This window comes from Electrophorus electricus, chromosome 21, assembly GCF_041902795.1.
Source record: "Electrophorus electricus isolate QZ-2024a chromosome 21, ASM4190279v1, whole genome shotgun sequence".
Taxonomy (NCBI): Eukaryota; Metazoa; Chordata; class Actinopteri; order Gymnotiformes; family Gymnotidae; genus Electrophorus; species Electrophorus electricus.
Window position 1 is genome coordinate 17,832,174 of NC_137517.1, and position 13,200 is coordinate 17,845,373.

General features: G+C 40.2%; 1 protein-coding gene across 1 annotated transcript; it reads left to right on the forward strand.

The window, feature by feature from the left end:
• The first annotated feature begins 245 nt into the window (after positions 1–245).
• On the forward strand, positions 246–9,174 carry LOC113568811 (Fc receptor-like protein 5). The gene is made up of 11 exons (XM_081704730.1): positions 246–324; positions 2,620–2,655; positions 2,970–3,245; positions 3,349–3,687; positions 3,974–4,252; positions 4,647–4,895; positions 6,366–6,644; positions 7,568–7,690; positions 7,796–7,870; positions 8,470–8,547; positions 8,762–9,174. The coding sequence occupies exons 1-11, from the start codon at positions 294–296 to the stop codon at positions 8,872–8,874; spliced, it is 1,878 nt and encodes a 625-aa protein (XP_081560856.1). The 5' UTR covers positions 246–293; the 3' UTR covers positions 8,875–9,174.
• Positions 9,175–13,200: the final 4,026 nt, after the last annotated feature.

Below are 13,200 nucleotides of genomic sequence, written 5' to 3' on the forward strand. Positions count from 1 at the left end.
CCTACATACACAGTAGAGACATTTAATATAAAATGGAAACCGTGGCCTCCTCTCTCTCTCTCTCTCTCTCTCTCTCTCTCTCTCTCTCTCTCTCTCTCTCTCTCTCTCTCTCTCTCTCTCCCCTTTGCTTTGACTATGAGAACACAGGACTTGGCCTCCCTGTGTCTAGCACACACACACCACAGACAGTCAAGGCACTTAAAACAATAACGCACTTTAATTCTGAGAACACAGGAAGTGATGTGGCTTTAACACACACAGTCACTCAGTCAGTCCGTCATTACTGGGACAGCATGGCGCTCAGTCCACTCCCTGTGGTGCTCTGTGAGTAAATGTTCTCTTTATGTCTTCATTAGAGTCAGAGGTGCTGTATTAAGTTGGTAATGTGCAGTCTGAGGAGCCTGACTGATGAGATTATGTGAGTTAGTTGTGTAGTTCCTTCAGAAGGGAGGATCAGAGTTTCACTTCCATGTACTCAGGTGTTCTCACTGTATCCAGATGTGTTATGGAAAGGGTTCTCTTTGATGTACAGGGCTGGAGAGAAGGAGGAGAAGTTCTTGTACATATTTGTGCTCAATATGGGAACAGACCAGTTACGAGTGTACTTCTACACATCAGTGTATCTGATGAAACACGGAAGTGATATGGAGGCTTACGACTCTAGCAGATGAGTTTGTCAGAGTTTAACAGTAAGACCAGTGAAGAGAGGATTACAATGGTCAACACTAGAGCTACTGAAACCATGGAGTAGAGTTTTAGAGGAGAAATAAACAGATTTAGTGAGTGATCTAACATGAGGTTCAAATGAAAGTGTGGGGTGAAGAAGAACCCCAAGACTCCTAACTACCTACACAGGGTTGACAGACATGACATCACTATCACTATAGAAACTTGACAGTCTGTATATTTGGGATTTGGATCATACCAACATAATTTAGGAATAGAGAAGTCAGTAGCGTACAACAAACCCAAAGAATGACCACAGATATGAGTGGGAAAACCTACATGCTGTGTGGTGTTGAAACAGTTCAGTACAGACTACAAACAAACCCTGTAGAAAATCAGCAGATAACATCCACTGCTTGGACTGTTTTGTGTGTTTGTGTAAATTAATAACTACAACAGTGTGATGGAACAATGTAACCTACTGTGTATATTAAGATTTTAACAGACTAAATGTGTAAAAATACTGTAACTTCAACAAATGTAATGTGAGTAAACAATAAAGGAAGGTGACGATCAACAGGAAATGACCAAGACAAACATTATTAACCGTTTGCTTTTTGTAATATAAATGAAAACACTTATATTAAGAGGCGGAAGAATGATCTTGACCAACATAGTCTGGCTGTAATCAGCCTGACACAAGAGAGACTCTTCATTTTATAGATATGAAAGGAAACACTGTGACATGAACCTCAACACACAGAACTCCACTGGATTCTTTTTCAGAGCTTCATGTTATCAGCAGAAATGGGGAGATGGAGAACAACAGTTCTACAGTCATGGAACATCTCACAAACACTTTTATTTTGTCCCATTAATACTGCATGACTATTTAACAATTAATCCTATACACGAATCTCAGAAACAAATTCACAAATTCAGCAGATTTGTGAATCAGTGTTATGATCCCGAGCGTCGCTGCATTCACCTGCTTTCAGTTTCTGTTTCCATCCTGATTTTCATTTCCATGTGATTTCCATGGATTTCATTTCCATATGTGATTCCTTGTTTTGGTTTCGTTAGTTCAGCCCCTCGTTTAGTTCTCTGGCCTTCATTAGTTTCCCCTGTTCCTCATTTCTACCTTGTTAGGTTGTGTTTTTAAACCCAGTGTTTTCCTCAGTGTCTTGCTGGTGGTTGTTCTAGCCGTTATCTGCTCATTGTGTTTGTACTAAGCTGTTTTCTGAGCTCTTGTCTTGTTTTCGTTTATTCAGTCAGTGTTCTGGGTTCTGCCTTGTTGTCTGTGTATCTGTACCCTGTTTTCTCTCGGTTTGCCTGTTGATTTATTTTCCAGATTTTGTACTTTTTGTTTAATATATTTCCTGGATCTGTTCGTACCAGTGCTATGACCCTGGACTGTCTTAATGACCCAGATTCTGGATTTGCCCTTAATAAATCTCGCTCTTCTCAGTGTCTGCATCCAGCTCTCTATCGCTCCACGTTACACAGTGTGTTCATTCTTCATAAACCCTCTAAACACTTAGAGAATGCTGGATAGGATGTCCATAAGTAACAGACATTGTGGAACTGTGAAACAGCAGTAGTGAATCTGCTCATACCACAGCACACACCACTGTCCACAGAAACATAAATCACTGACGCCCCCTTGTGTTCAAAATCTTCAGCACTCTAAACTACACTAAATGTGTTTTATCGTGAAAGATTCGTTTCTTTCTCTATTTTGGTCACTTTCTCCACTCCCTTTGAGTTTAAATGAAAATTTATTAAAAGTTATCTAGCATGTTAAAGTGTCTTGTTTTGTTTTTTTATTTAAATGAACAGTTGTACATACTTTTATTTTTACTGTTTTTAAAATGTGTTTTTTTTAATTGTGTTTTTTAATAAATTAATGATTTCATTGTTCATATTCATATGTTCCCTCTTTTATGTTTATAGTGCTGATTTCATTTGTTCAAGCTGGACTTGCTCAAGGTGATTTATATTTTGTTTATATATTATTTAAAACCCAAACTGCCATTGCTAACTCTATTCAACTATTAGATGAAACATGGTATGATGGAATGATGTAATGAGACATTTATGAAAAAATGCTATTTTAAATGTATTAATTTACACATTTAGCATTTTAGTGTATGTATTTTATAATTAATGAATTTATTTAGTATTAAAACATGTGCAGGACCAGACAGCACTGACTGGTGTGGTAGATTTAGATTTAGATCTGTGTAATTTATTTGTTTTCAAAGTAACTGAATGAAGAATTCAAATGTTTAATGTTTCTGCAGGTCATGTTAAAGCTGTTGTGAGTGTAAGTCCTGATAATCACGTGTTCAGAGGAGAGACTGTGACTCTCAGATGTGACATACGGCTAGAAGGAGACACTGGGTGGACATACAGCTGGTATAAGGATGGCAACAGTATCTACCCATACGTCACATCCAATACATACACATTCAACTTTGTTGTACAGTATGACAGTGGTACATACACCTGCAGAGGGTACAGGGGAAGAGACTCTCAGAGCTCAGAGATCAGTAATGCTATTACATTAACTGTGTCAGGTGAGTTTGGACTGTGAATTCAGCCAATAGACATTCATAGCAAGGTTGCTATTGTGTGTGAGTGATTTTAAACACCCAATAACTTGTATTTGCTGTGTTACAGTGATACCCCAGGCAGTACTGAGTGTGTCTCCCCAGATCTGGCTGACTGAAGGAGACTCAGTGAGTCTAAGCTGTGAGGTCAGAGACTCCTCTACAGGCTGGACATTCAGCTGGTACAGAGCTGTTCCCTACAGAGAATGTGTAACTCCAGTAAAAGACATTCATGACTCTGTGAGGTATTGTGTTGAAATCCTCTCAGACAGCATCAGAGGAGCTGGAGGCTCCTACACTCTCAGTCCTGCTGCTCTACATCACACAGGAGTTTATGTGTGCAGAGCAGAGAGAGGAGAACCAGCCTATCAGACACAGTACAATAACACACAGCCACTATGGATCACTGGTGAGGACAAACAACAGCAGTGTGTGTGTGTGTGTGTGTGTGTGTGTGTGTGTGTGTGTGTGTGTGTGTGTGTGTGTGTGTGTGTGTGTTTGTGAAACATCAATCACTGTCATAAACACAATCAAAAGCTTAGTCATATGTTATTAATTAGATGTCATTAGTAGTTTTCAATCATCAAAGGAGGCATCAAACTGGTTGTAATCTTTCCATGTTAAATGTGTTCACTACACTTCTGCTATGATAAGACAATAATAATAACACGTGATGTATAATTTCTGTTTCTAAGGTCTGTCTCCTCCAGACTCTCTGATCATCAGTCCCAGCAGAACTCAACACTTTAGAGGTGACTCTCTCTCACTGAGCTGTGAGGGACAGAGTGACTCTCCTGGATGGAGAGTGAGAGGATACACACACAGTGGGAATGTGTCAGATTGTTCATCACTCTGGGGATCAGTTACAGGATCTACATGCACCATCGGATACCTCTACACATCCCACACTGGAGTGTACTGGTGTCAGTCTGAATCTGGAGGGAGCAGCAATCCTGTTAACATCACAGTGCACAGTGAGTCTGCATGTATGCACTCACTATTTAAGGAGAAAAGGAAATGTTTGATAACTATATTATAGTTCACAATATATAGAACTATAAGTTACTGACTAAGAAAACTGTTAAGTAGAGTTAATAAGAAAATCTGTTAATTTAACATATTCTGGGTGAAATGTGTGTGTGTGTGTGTGTGTGTGTGTGTGTGTGTGTGTGTGTGTGTGTGTGTGTGTGTGTGTGTGTGTGTGTGTGAGAGAGAGAGAGAGAGAGAGAGAGAGAGAGAGAGAGAGAGAGAGATTCTACTTTCTACTTTATTGTGTTAATGTTCTGTGTCCCTGTTATGTATTACTCAGTATTCATGCTGGAATCCTTCTCTCTGTAATGGATGAGTAAAGTGAATTCTCTGTTCTAGATGGTGATGTGATTCTGGAGAGTTCTGTCCATCCTGTGACTGAGGGAGATCCTCTGACTCTACACTGTTTACTTCACCCCACTATCACATCACACCTCAGAGCTGATTTATATAAAGATGGATCACTCATCCAGACCCAGACTGCAGGAGAAATCACCATCCATACTGTCTCAAAGTCAGATGAGGGTGTCTACTACTGTAAACACCCAGAGAGAGGAGAGTCACCACACAGCTGGGTCTCAGTCAGAGGTCAGAATCTAAAGATTTCACATCTTTATTATTACACTAATTTAACCAGAGCTTCAAATTTAACCAGAGCTTCAAATGTATGTTAGCAAGAAAATCATTTTATAATTCTGAATCTTGGAGCAGTAATCCTGTGAACATCACAGTGCAGGGTGAGAATCGATGTAATGAATTTACGCTTGTACTGAGTTTACTCTGAACACCATGAACACCATGTCCTGTCCCTGATTGAACTCTCTTCAGTTTATATATTTGTATTTTCATATGCATTTGAGTATTTGAGCCTATGGATATACATTACTTACATTTAGTCATTCAAGCCATGTAAAGTTACTGTTACCCATCATTTTCTAAGAGACAGAATAGATGTTTTTTATATAGTCTATCCACAGCAGAAATAGGAAATCAAACAGCCCATCTTGTGGTGTGAATCAGTATTTACATAAATGCAACAAAGTGTTCACATGGAATCCAGTTACATTAATTAAGGCTTAAATCTACATGTAATACACTCATTTATTTTAGAGAAATAAAATGCTATTACACTGCTGGATGTATTGATACATTTAACTGTGTTCAAGTAGATAACTGGTCCCAAAGGCGTAGAACCTATTTGTAAACTAGGGGCCATTTTAATACTAGGACTGTCAGGGAATGTTTTGGACAATAAACATTTTTGTGTTCATTTCTATTTACCATCACCACCATTACTCCTACTGTACCTTCACCACCATTACTCCTACTGTATCAACACTACCATTACTCCTACCAGATGTGGTTCAGCTGAGCTGCATGTGAAGTAATACATTCAATTTATTTATTCCTTCAAGTTCACTTCTTGTATCAAAACTATTAGATGTTTTCAAAAAGCTTTCAAAGGTTTAATAAGCTTCCAACACATGATCTTATAGAGAGGTGAACGTAAAAGCAGAATTTAAGTACTGTGTGATTTCTACAATGGAGCCTGAGCTGGGTCTGACTGTGCAATCTAAATGGACACAAATATTGAGTAGAGAGACCATCACACTCACATGTGAATGAGTAGGAGTGTAATCCTGACCCCAACCCCATCTCAAAGTCCAGTTAAAATCCAGTTACAGAATGTTAACAGCATGTCTATAACAGCTTGTTGAGTATGCTAAGATGGTATGTATTATACCTGTTACATGTTCAGTGACTTCTCAGGTTAACATCTACAGATAAGAACTTGGACACCCAAATAAAGTGAAAAACAACTGAATTCATCAGATTATAAACAAATCTGATATAAACAGTTAATTAAAAGTCTGTTGATTAATCTACTGCTTCACTACTGCTACACCATGTTACTGAGAGTCTATTGTTCTTATTTTAAAATGTTTAAAATACTCTTATACTTCATCTATTTTTAATCTAAGAATGTTACTCATTTCATAGATATCTCTATGCACTCTGCCATTGCATATCTTGAACTGTGTGTTTCATCTCCATCAGCAGTTAAACCTACACCTGAACTCACATCAAGCCTTAAAGGAGCTGCACTGGTGGGAAACCCAGTGACTCTGCACTGTAAGCTGGACCAGCCTGCTGGATGGAGCTTTTACTGGTCCAGACGCACACAGAACCCTGAGAATGAGACCAACACTGCAGCAAACTCCTACACCATCAGCTCAGTGGCGCCCTCTGATGGAGGCCAGTACTGGTGCAGAGCTGGCAGAGGAAACCCAGTCTACTACACACACTACAGTGATGCAATCTGGGTAAATGTTACTGGTGAGGAACCGTTTGCATTCTATAACTAAAAATATAAAAAAAATAGAAATTAAATTGATCAATTACATATTCAGCAAAAATATGAAATATCAGTACTTATCAACCCTTAGTAAAAGTTGGCACAATATTAAAGTGTCACTACATGTACTGGGGAGTCTTGGACATGTGCATACTTTGGCCACTAGAGAGGAGAAGTCAATAACATTTTAGTAGAAAAATGACAAAGCAGATCAGAAAATGTTTGATTTCCTGAATAACAGGAAGCTGTCATGTCTGCTACAGGACATGATTTATGTGCTTCTGAATTAATGGGTTTATTCAGTATTAAAACATCTGCAGGACCAGACAGCAGTGACTTGTGTGATAGATTTAGATTTAGTTCTGTGTACTAGTGAGTAACAGTTTACAGTGTATAATTATAGAAAACATTGTGTTGGTTATCTGTGTGATAGATTTAGGTCTGTACAGTAACTCTGTTTACCTGACTGTACATGGTAAGATCACAGTCATTTCATGAGTTTAACATCTATTTTACTCATTTAAACTCTTTGTAGACAGTAGCAGAACACACTCAGTCCACATGTATTGTGTTTACTTATTAAGGGTAAAAAATATACTGTAACTGTACTTTTATTCCATTAATACTGCATGGTATTATAACTGTGAAATGCAATCTTACTTCATTTCTTGTTATTATCATTAGCAACTTATAATGGATCTTAAAAATGATACACAGGACTGTTGTTTTGGCACCCCTGATTTAAAAGCATTTGTTTCCGCCATACACTACAAGACCCGATCTCACTAATAGTGCCCCCTACTGTGTTGAAGAAGAGAGTACACAGTGAGCTCACATAGTCTGGAGCAGAGACGTGTAACAAATCATTTTGATTCATGTGTTGTTTTGGTTCCTATGAGTTCAGCTGGTGATTCCTCCTCTCTTGGCCTGTTTGGTTTGGCTGTGGGACTGAGTTTGGTTGTGTTCTTCATCTTACTGACCCTGCTGTGGTCCTACAAAAACAACAAAGGTCTGAGATCAGCTGCAGGTCATTTATGAATAGGTTAAATATTATATGTTTTTATGATACACATCATGAAACCTGTTTACAGTATTAAACACTTTTCTTTTATTTCCATGTTGCCTGGTGCAGAATCTCTGTGTCGCTGTACTGGGAGTCAGTCAGACATCAATCAGACATCAGATCAGACCCAGAGAGAGTCAGGAGGTGAGGGGTGTCAGTCACACCACTGCACACTGCTCAGACCATGAGACAACAACAACTTTCCTTATTAACAATTAACTTAAATCTTTATCTTCTCTAAGACAATTTAAATAATCCAGGAATAAACGTACATCCACATAACCCTCACAGTGGGATTTAATTCACACCTCACACACACAACATCACTCTAATATACATATAAGTAACATTTCTGTATAACTACACACTGGAGAATACAGTCTGATCTACATCACTCTATTATACATATAAATAACAGGTATATAATTACACACTGGAGAATACAGTCTGATCTACATCACTCTATTTTATATATATATATAAGTAACAGGTTCTGTATAACTACACACTGGTGAATATAGTCTGATCTACATCACTCTACTGTATATATACTACTATATATATCTACTATATAATCATCATATGAGACAAAGGAAACACATGCTGGTCTCCAAAAGCAGCAGCAGTGCATTGTGGGAATGAAGCATGTATGATGAGATGTTATTGACTGGTGGGTTAGAATGCTAAAGGTCAGTGAGAGGTCACGCCTGTGTTTTCTTTGGTTTTGTTCTCTGTTACTGCAGACACTGGTGCTGGACCCAGTGAAGTCACTTATGCTGAGATCAAACTGAAACCGAAACAGAAAGCAAAGAAAAAAGAAGGTACATGAAAAGGAGAAACCTTAGTCACCTACAGCAGTGACACACCAAAATACAGCTGACCTGAAGAACTCTTAAGATTCTACGTTTTGATTCACTGCTTAGTAACTGTGTGCTTAGATACCCACTGTAGGTTATTCGGGTCATGTTGTGTTTAATCATTTGGAGGGTTGTAGTTCTTCCTGTGGTCTAATTCTGGCTCTTTTGTCCTTACTAGAGAAGAGCAGAGTGGGGGCAGACACTGTGTACTCAGAGCTGAGGCAGGACTCACACAAAGGTCAGAGCTCCAAGATCTATGGCATCATTTCAGAGGTACCAGGCTGTACCTAGCCACTACTGGACCTAAAGACCTAAAGGAACACTATAACTGGCCATAAGAAGAGCTTAAACCAGTCCTTCAAAACCAGCTAACACTAAAGGAAACAGACCTGAAGCCAGTTAGCAGATATCACTCCATAGAGTGCTCACTGATCTCCACTCCATTCATTACTGTCAGTAGCAGCTGCTGTGCATGGAGGATTTTTAATTAACATGACTCGGTGAAAAAGAAGGCAGTGTTAATTTTAAACCTTGTTTCAAGTGAAACTGAATAACAATGCAAAGTGACTTCTGCTCAGGTTTATATTAATTAATAAACAATCATGAAACATGTAAGAGCCCTTCACTGTTTATGTGCATAGGACTGAACCTACCAGCTTTGTTAAATATAGGACAGTTAGTGTGGAGCTGAACTGACAGTGATTCTATGTACAGAAATAATGACTGATCCTAATGAATGTTTCTGAATCATCTTTGTGAAGGTTGTTGAGGAACAGCACAGACTGCTGGGAAACAGAGTTCATCCTCCTATGTAACTCACTAAAGCCAAATACTCATGTCTACAACAGGAAGGTGTTTTATAACAGATGGAGATGTAACAGGTTGGCGGTAAAATATCTTACAGTGAAAGTGTAGTTTCACCAAAATTAACATACTAGTCTCACTCTTAGTGTAGAAATGCTTGATAACATTATAATTGTTTTGTTTGTTTGTTTTGTCATGTGAATCCAAATATGATGTGTGCTGGTTGTAGCATAAACATTCCAGGAGAATCAGATTCAGTGGTGTTGGAGTTCCTTCTCTGTAGAGGAGATGAGTGTCTGAGTTCTGTGGGGCTTCACAGCCAACAGACCTTCTGTCTTTTCAGCTGTTCTGAAGCTTGTGATTGAGTGACTGCTTATGTTTGTGTGTTTGTTACTAGAGTCACTCAGAGAGACACATTATGCTCCACTTTTTAACCTTTGATCCAAGATTTTTTAAACATTTTTTACAGTGTTATGTAAATGCAGCACTTTGTAAATTAAAGACCTGGAGATTCCTGGTGATCTTCTGTAGTGAGCCTCACTAGGGTTTAACCCTAACCCTAATCCTGGTGATCTTCTGTAGTGAGCCTCACTAGGGTTTAACCCTAACTCTAATCCTGGTGATCTTCTGTAGTGAGCCTCAAAAGGGTGAAGGAATCAATATGTATTGTTTTTATTTTGTGATTATTTTTGATTAAGTTTTATATTATGTTTGTATTTCTGTACTTTTCTAAATGTCTCTGTAACTCTTCAGTGCCGTGGTGTCTGTCTGTGACGTATCAAGGTCAGGAGGTGATGACTCTCAGGAGGTGATGACTCTCAGGCCTCATTCATACCTCTCTCTCTCTATCATCCTCCTCTCTCCTCCTCCTGTCTCTCTCTCTATCTATCATCCTCCTCTCTCCTCCTCCTCTCTCTCTCTCTGTCTATCCTACTTCTTCATCTCCTCCTGATCTCACTTCTGTGTTGTTGTATTAACTACTCATTCTTAGATTAGCACCCTTCTTTTTGATGAAGAAAAATCTGATCTGAAGTTTTTAAATGTGCACAAATAAACATAAGGACTCTGAGGATCAGTACAATCTCATGACTCTTCATTACTGAATTTCTAATCCTAATCCTAACCTTAATCCTAATACTGATGATTGTCATGATCAGTCCCTCCCAGCTTCCTTGTTCCATGTTTTCCTTGTCTTGTGTTACTTTAGTTCCATGCCGTAGTTTCATTTTCTCCGCCACTCGTTTGATTGCTTATGCCTGTCCCTCGTTTCTCCCTTGTTAAGTTCATGTATTTAAACCCTGTTGTGTGCCTGGTATCAATGCTGTTCATTGCATGTTCATCTGAGTGGTTGTGTTTCCTAGTCTTTGTTATAGCCTGCTTCCCCTGTTTGCCTTCATGTGTTTTGTTTGTTTAACCATGTATCCCCATGCTGATAATATGACCCTGGACTACTACATCGACTCAACAACAAGGGAATACGGAAGCTGGGAGAGACTAATCATGACAATGATGTTCTCTAGTGGTCATCCCCAGTGAGACTCAACACTACAGACTGAAGGATATGAAGTACGTATCACAGTTATTATCACAGAACTGGACTGTGCCACCATTAATAATGACACCAGAACCACTACTATTACTTTTTAATGGTGTCAGTATCACAGAAATGGACTGATCCACTGGTTTAGGAGGACACTACCTCTGGTCACCACAGATCAGCCCCACTACAGTACTGAGCTTCTCCCCCTTGTCAATCACTCCATCGTGTTGCACCCTTGTTTGGTGATTAGTATTATTGTGTTTAAGCTTCTCTTCTGTAGTTTAGTTGGGGAGTCTTGCTGCTACTTTGTAGTACTTTGTAGCAATCCTGAAGTGTTCTTTAAATCTTTATAAGTCTGACTGTTTGTGATCTGACTTTTGTCTCTTACTGTTGCTTTGTCTCCCTGTTACTTTTTTACTTCTGGTATTTTTGACCTATGCCTGCTGTTTTACATTGTGATACTGGATGTGTGTTTAGGATTTATCCACCACACATTAAACTCTCACTTTGGTTAAACTTTGGTTCCTCACATGTTGTCTGGTCTCATGTGTGTTTAACATGGATGTTACGTTCCTCTTTGTTGTCAGGCCTGGTTTTCTCAGTATGTGTGTGAGGGCACTGAGACTCAAAACAAAACATCTGTACCCTTTTCATTGGTTGGATCATTTTATTGATGTTTTAGTAATACAAGCCTCAAGAAATGATATTTCCAATAAAGAATTTTATTGGTGTTTTCTTTTGTTTCATTATTATTGTTAGACACTGAAGCCTTTCTGCCTTCAGCCACCCAATGCAAGGTCTCTGCTTATCAGCCATGACATGATGGCTTGACCGTGAGCTGGTCTCTCCAGGTCATCTGCTCCCTCTTCTTGCGTACTTTACCCCTCCCTTTCTCTTACAACAGCAGAGAACACAGCCAGGGGGTTCAGGAAGCCTTGGGGGAGCCGGCACCACGTGTATTGCCCACCCTGAAATGTAAATGCGAAAAGTGGTTGGCTGTCTGGGGGGACTGGTAGAGAGAAACAGGCAGAGCAAATATCCACAACAGTAGAATAGTGGTGGTGTGCAGGTATAGAGGTTAAAATGGCAGACACATCTGGCACCAGCTGGGCTATAGGAACTACTATGTCATTAATGTGCCTGAGATCTTGTGTAAATCTCCATCCCTTACCGCCTGGTTTACGCACTGGGTTTACAGGGGTATTGTAGGCTGACACAGTGCGAATGATTACACATTGGGTAAACAGGGAGTCAATGATAGGTGACAGACCTGCTTCTTTTTCAGGAGATAGCAGATACTGTTTACAGTAAACAGGGGTACCATGCTTGAGTCGAACCTTATAGTGAGGACAATGTATAAACCCCACATCATTCTTATGGGCAGCCCACAGAGATTTAGGGATGTCTTCCAGCTCAGGAAGTATAGAGTGTTCTGCTGTGTTGCTAGGCTGGCCCAGCATTTCTGTAAACATAGAGATATTTGGTCTGGAATGGATCATCATTTTGCCCTGCTCAACAGAGAGAGAGAGATTCATTTTAAACATCAAATCGTGACCCAACACGAACCGAAGAAGGATACCTGGGAAGGGCAAGAAGAAGGGGAAGAAGGGGAAAAGATGCATTCCATGTTCTCGGGTACCCTCCTGACTCCTGCAATAGGAGAGCATGGTCCAGGTGCAGAAGTGGAGGAGTCACACGGGACTATGTCTGACCAAAACAACTGGTATAATGATTTCTAGTCCTCGGAGTCGGACACTGCGGACTTCTCCCTTACTGCGGCGAGACCATCACTCATCCGGGCTTCAATCCATGGGATCACAACGGGGGAGGGACCCACTGGGTACTTGGCAGTGGAATTTGTAGGGTCCTAAATGGACCTCACAGAGGGCTATGCGGAGTATGAAGAGCGAAGGGAGCGCGGTGACGTCACGCTGGAGTTGGACCGGTGGTCCGATCAGGATGAGGACCCGTCGATGGAGGTGGAGGAGGTACCTCAGCGGGATCCCTCCGCTCAGACTGATACCATGGGCTCCAAGGGTGATGAGCCACCAGCAACCAAGGCCTCTCCTAAGGCTCTGCCCAGGGCAAGGTGCTCTAGGGGGAGACCTCCCCCTCCGAACAACGTCACGAGCTCCGAGGACGACGAGCCCCCAGCACCAAGCTTCACAGACTGTTTAATTTGTGTAGTGTTGTGCCTGTTCCCATCACCATGTCTCTCCCCGTTACCATACATGTGCCTGTCCTGTTGTTCTGCTCTGTGTCCATGTCAGTCC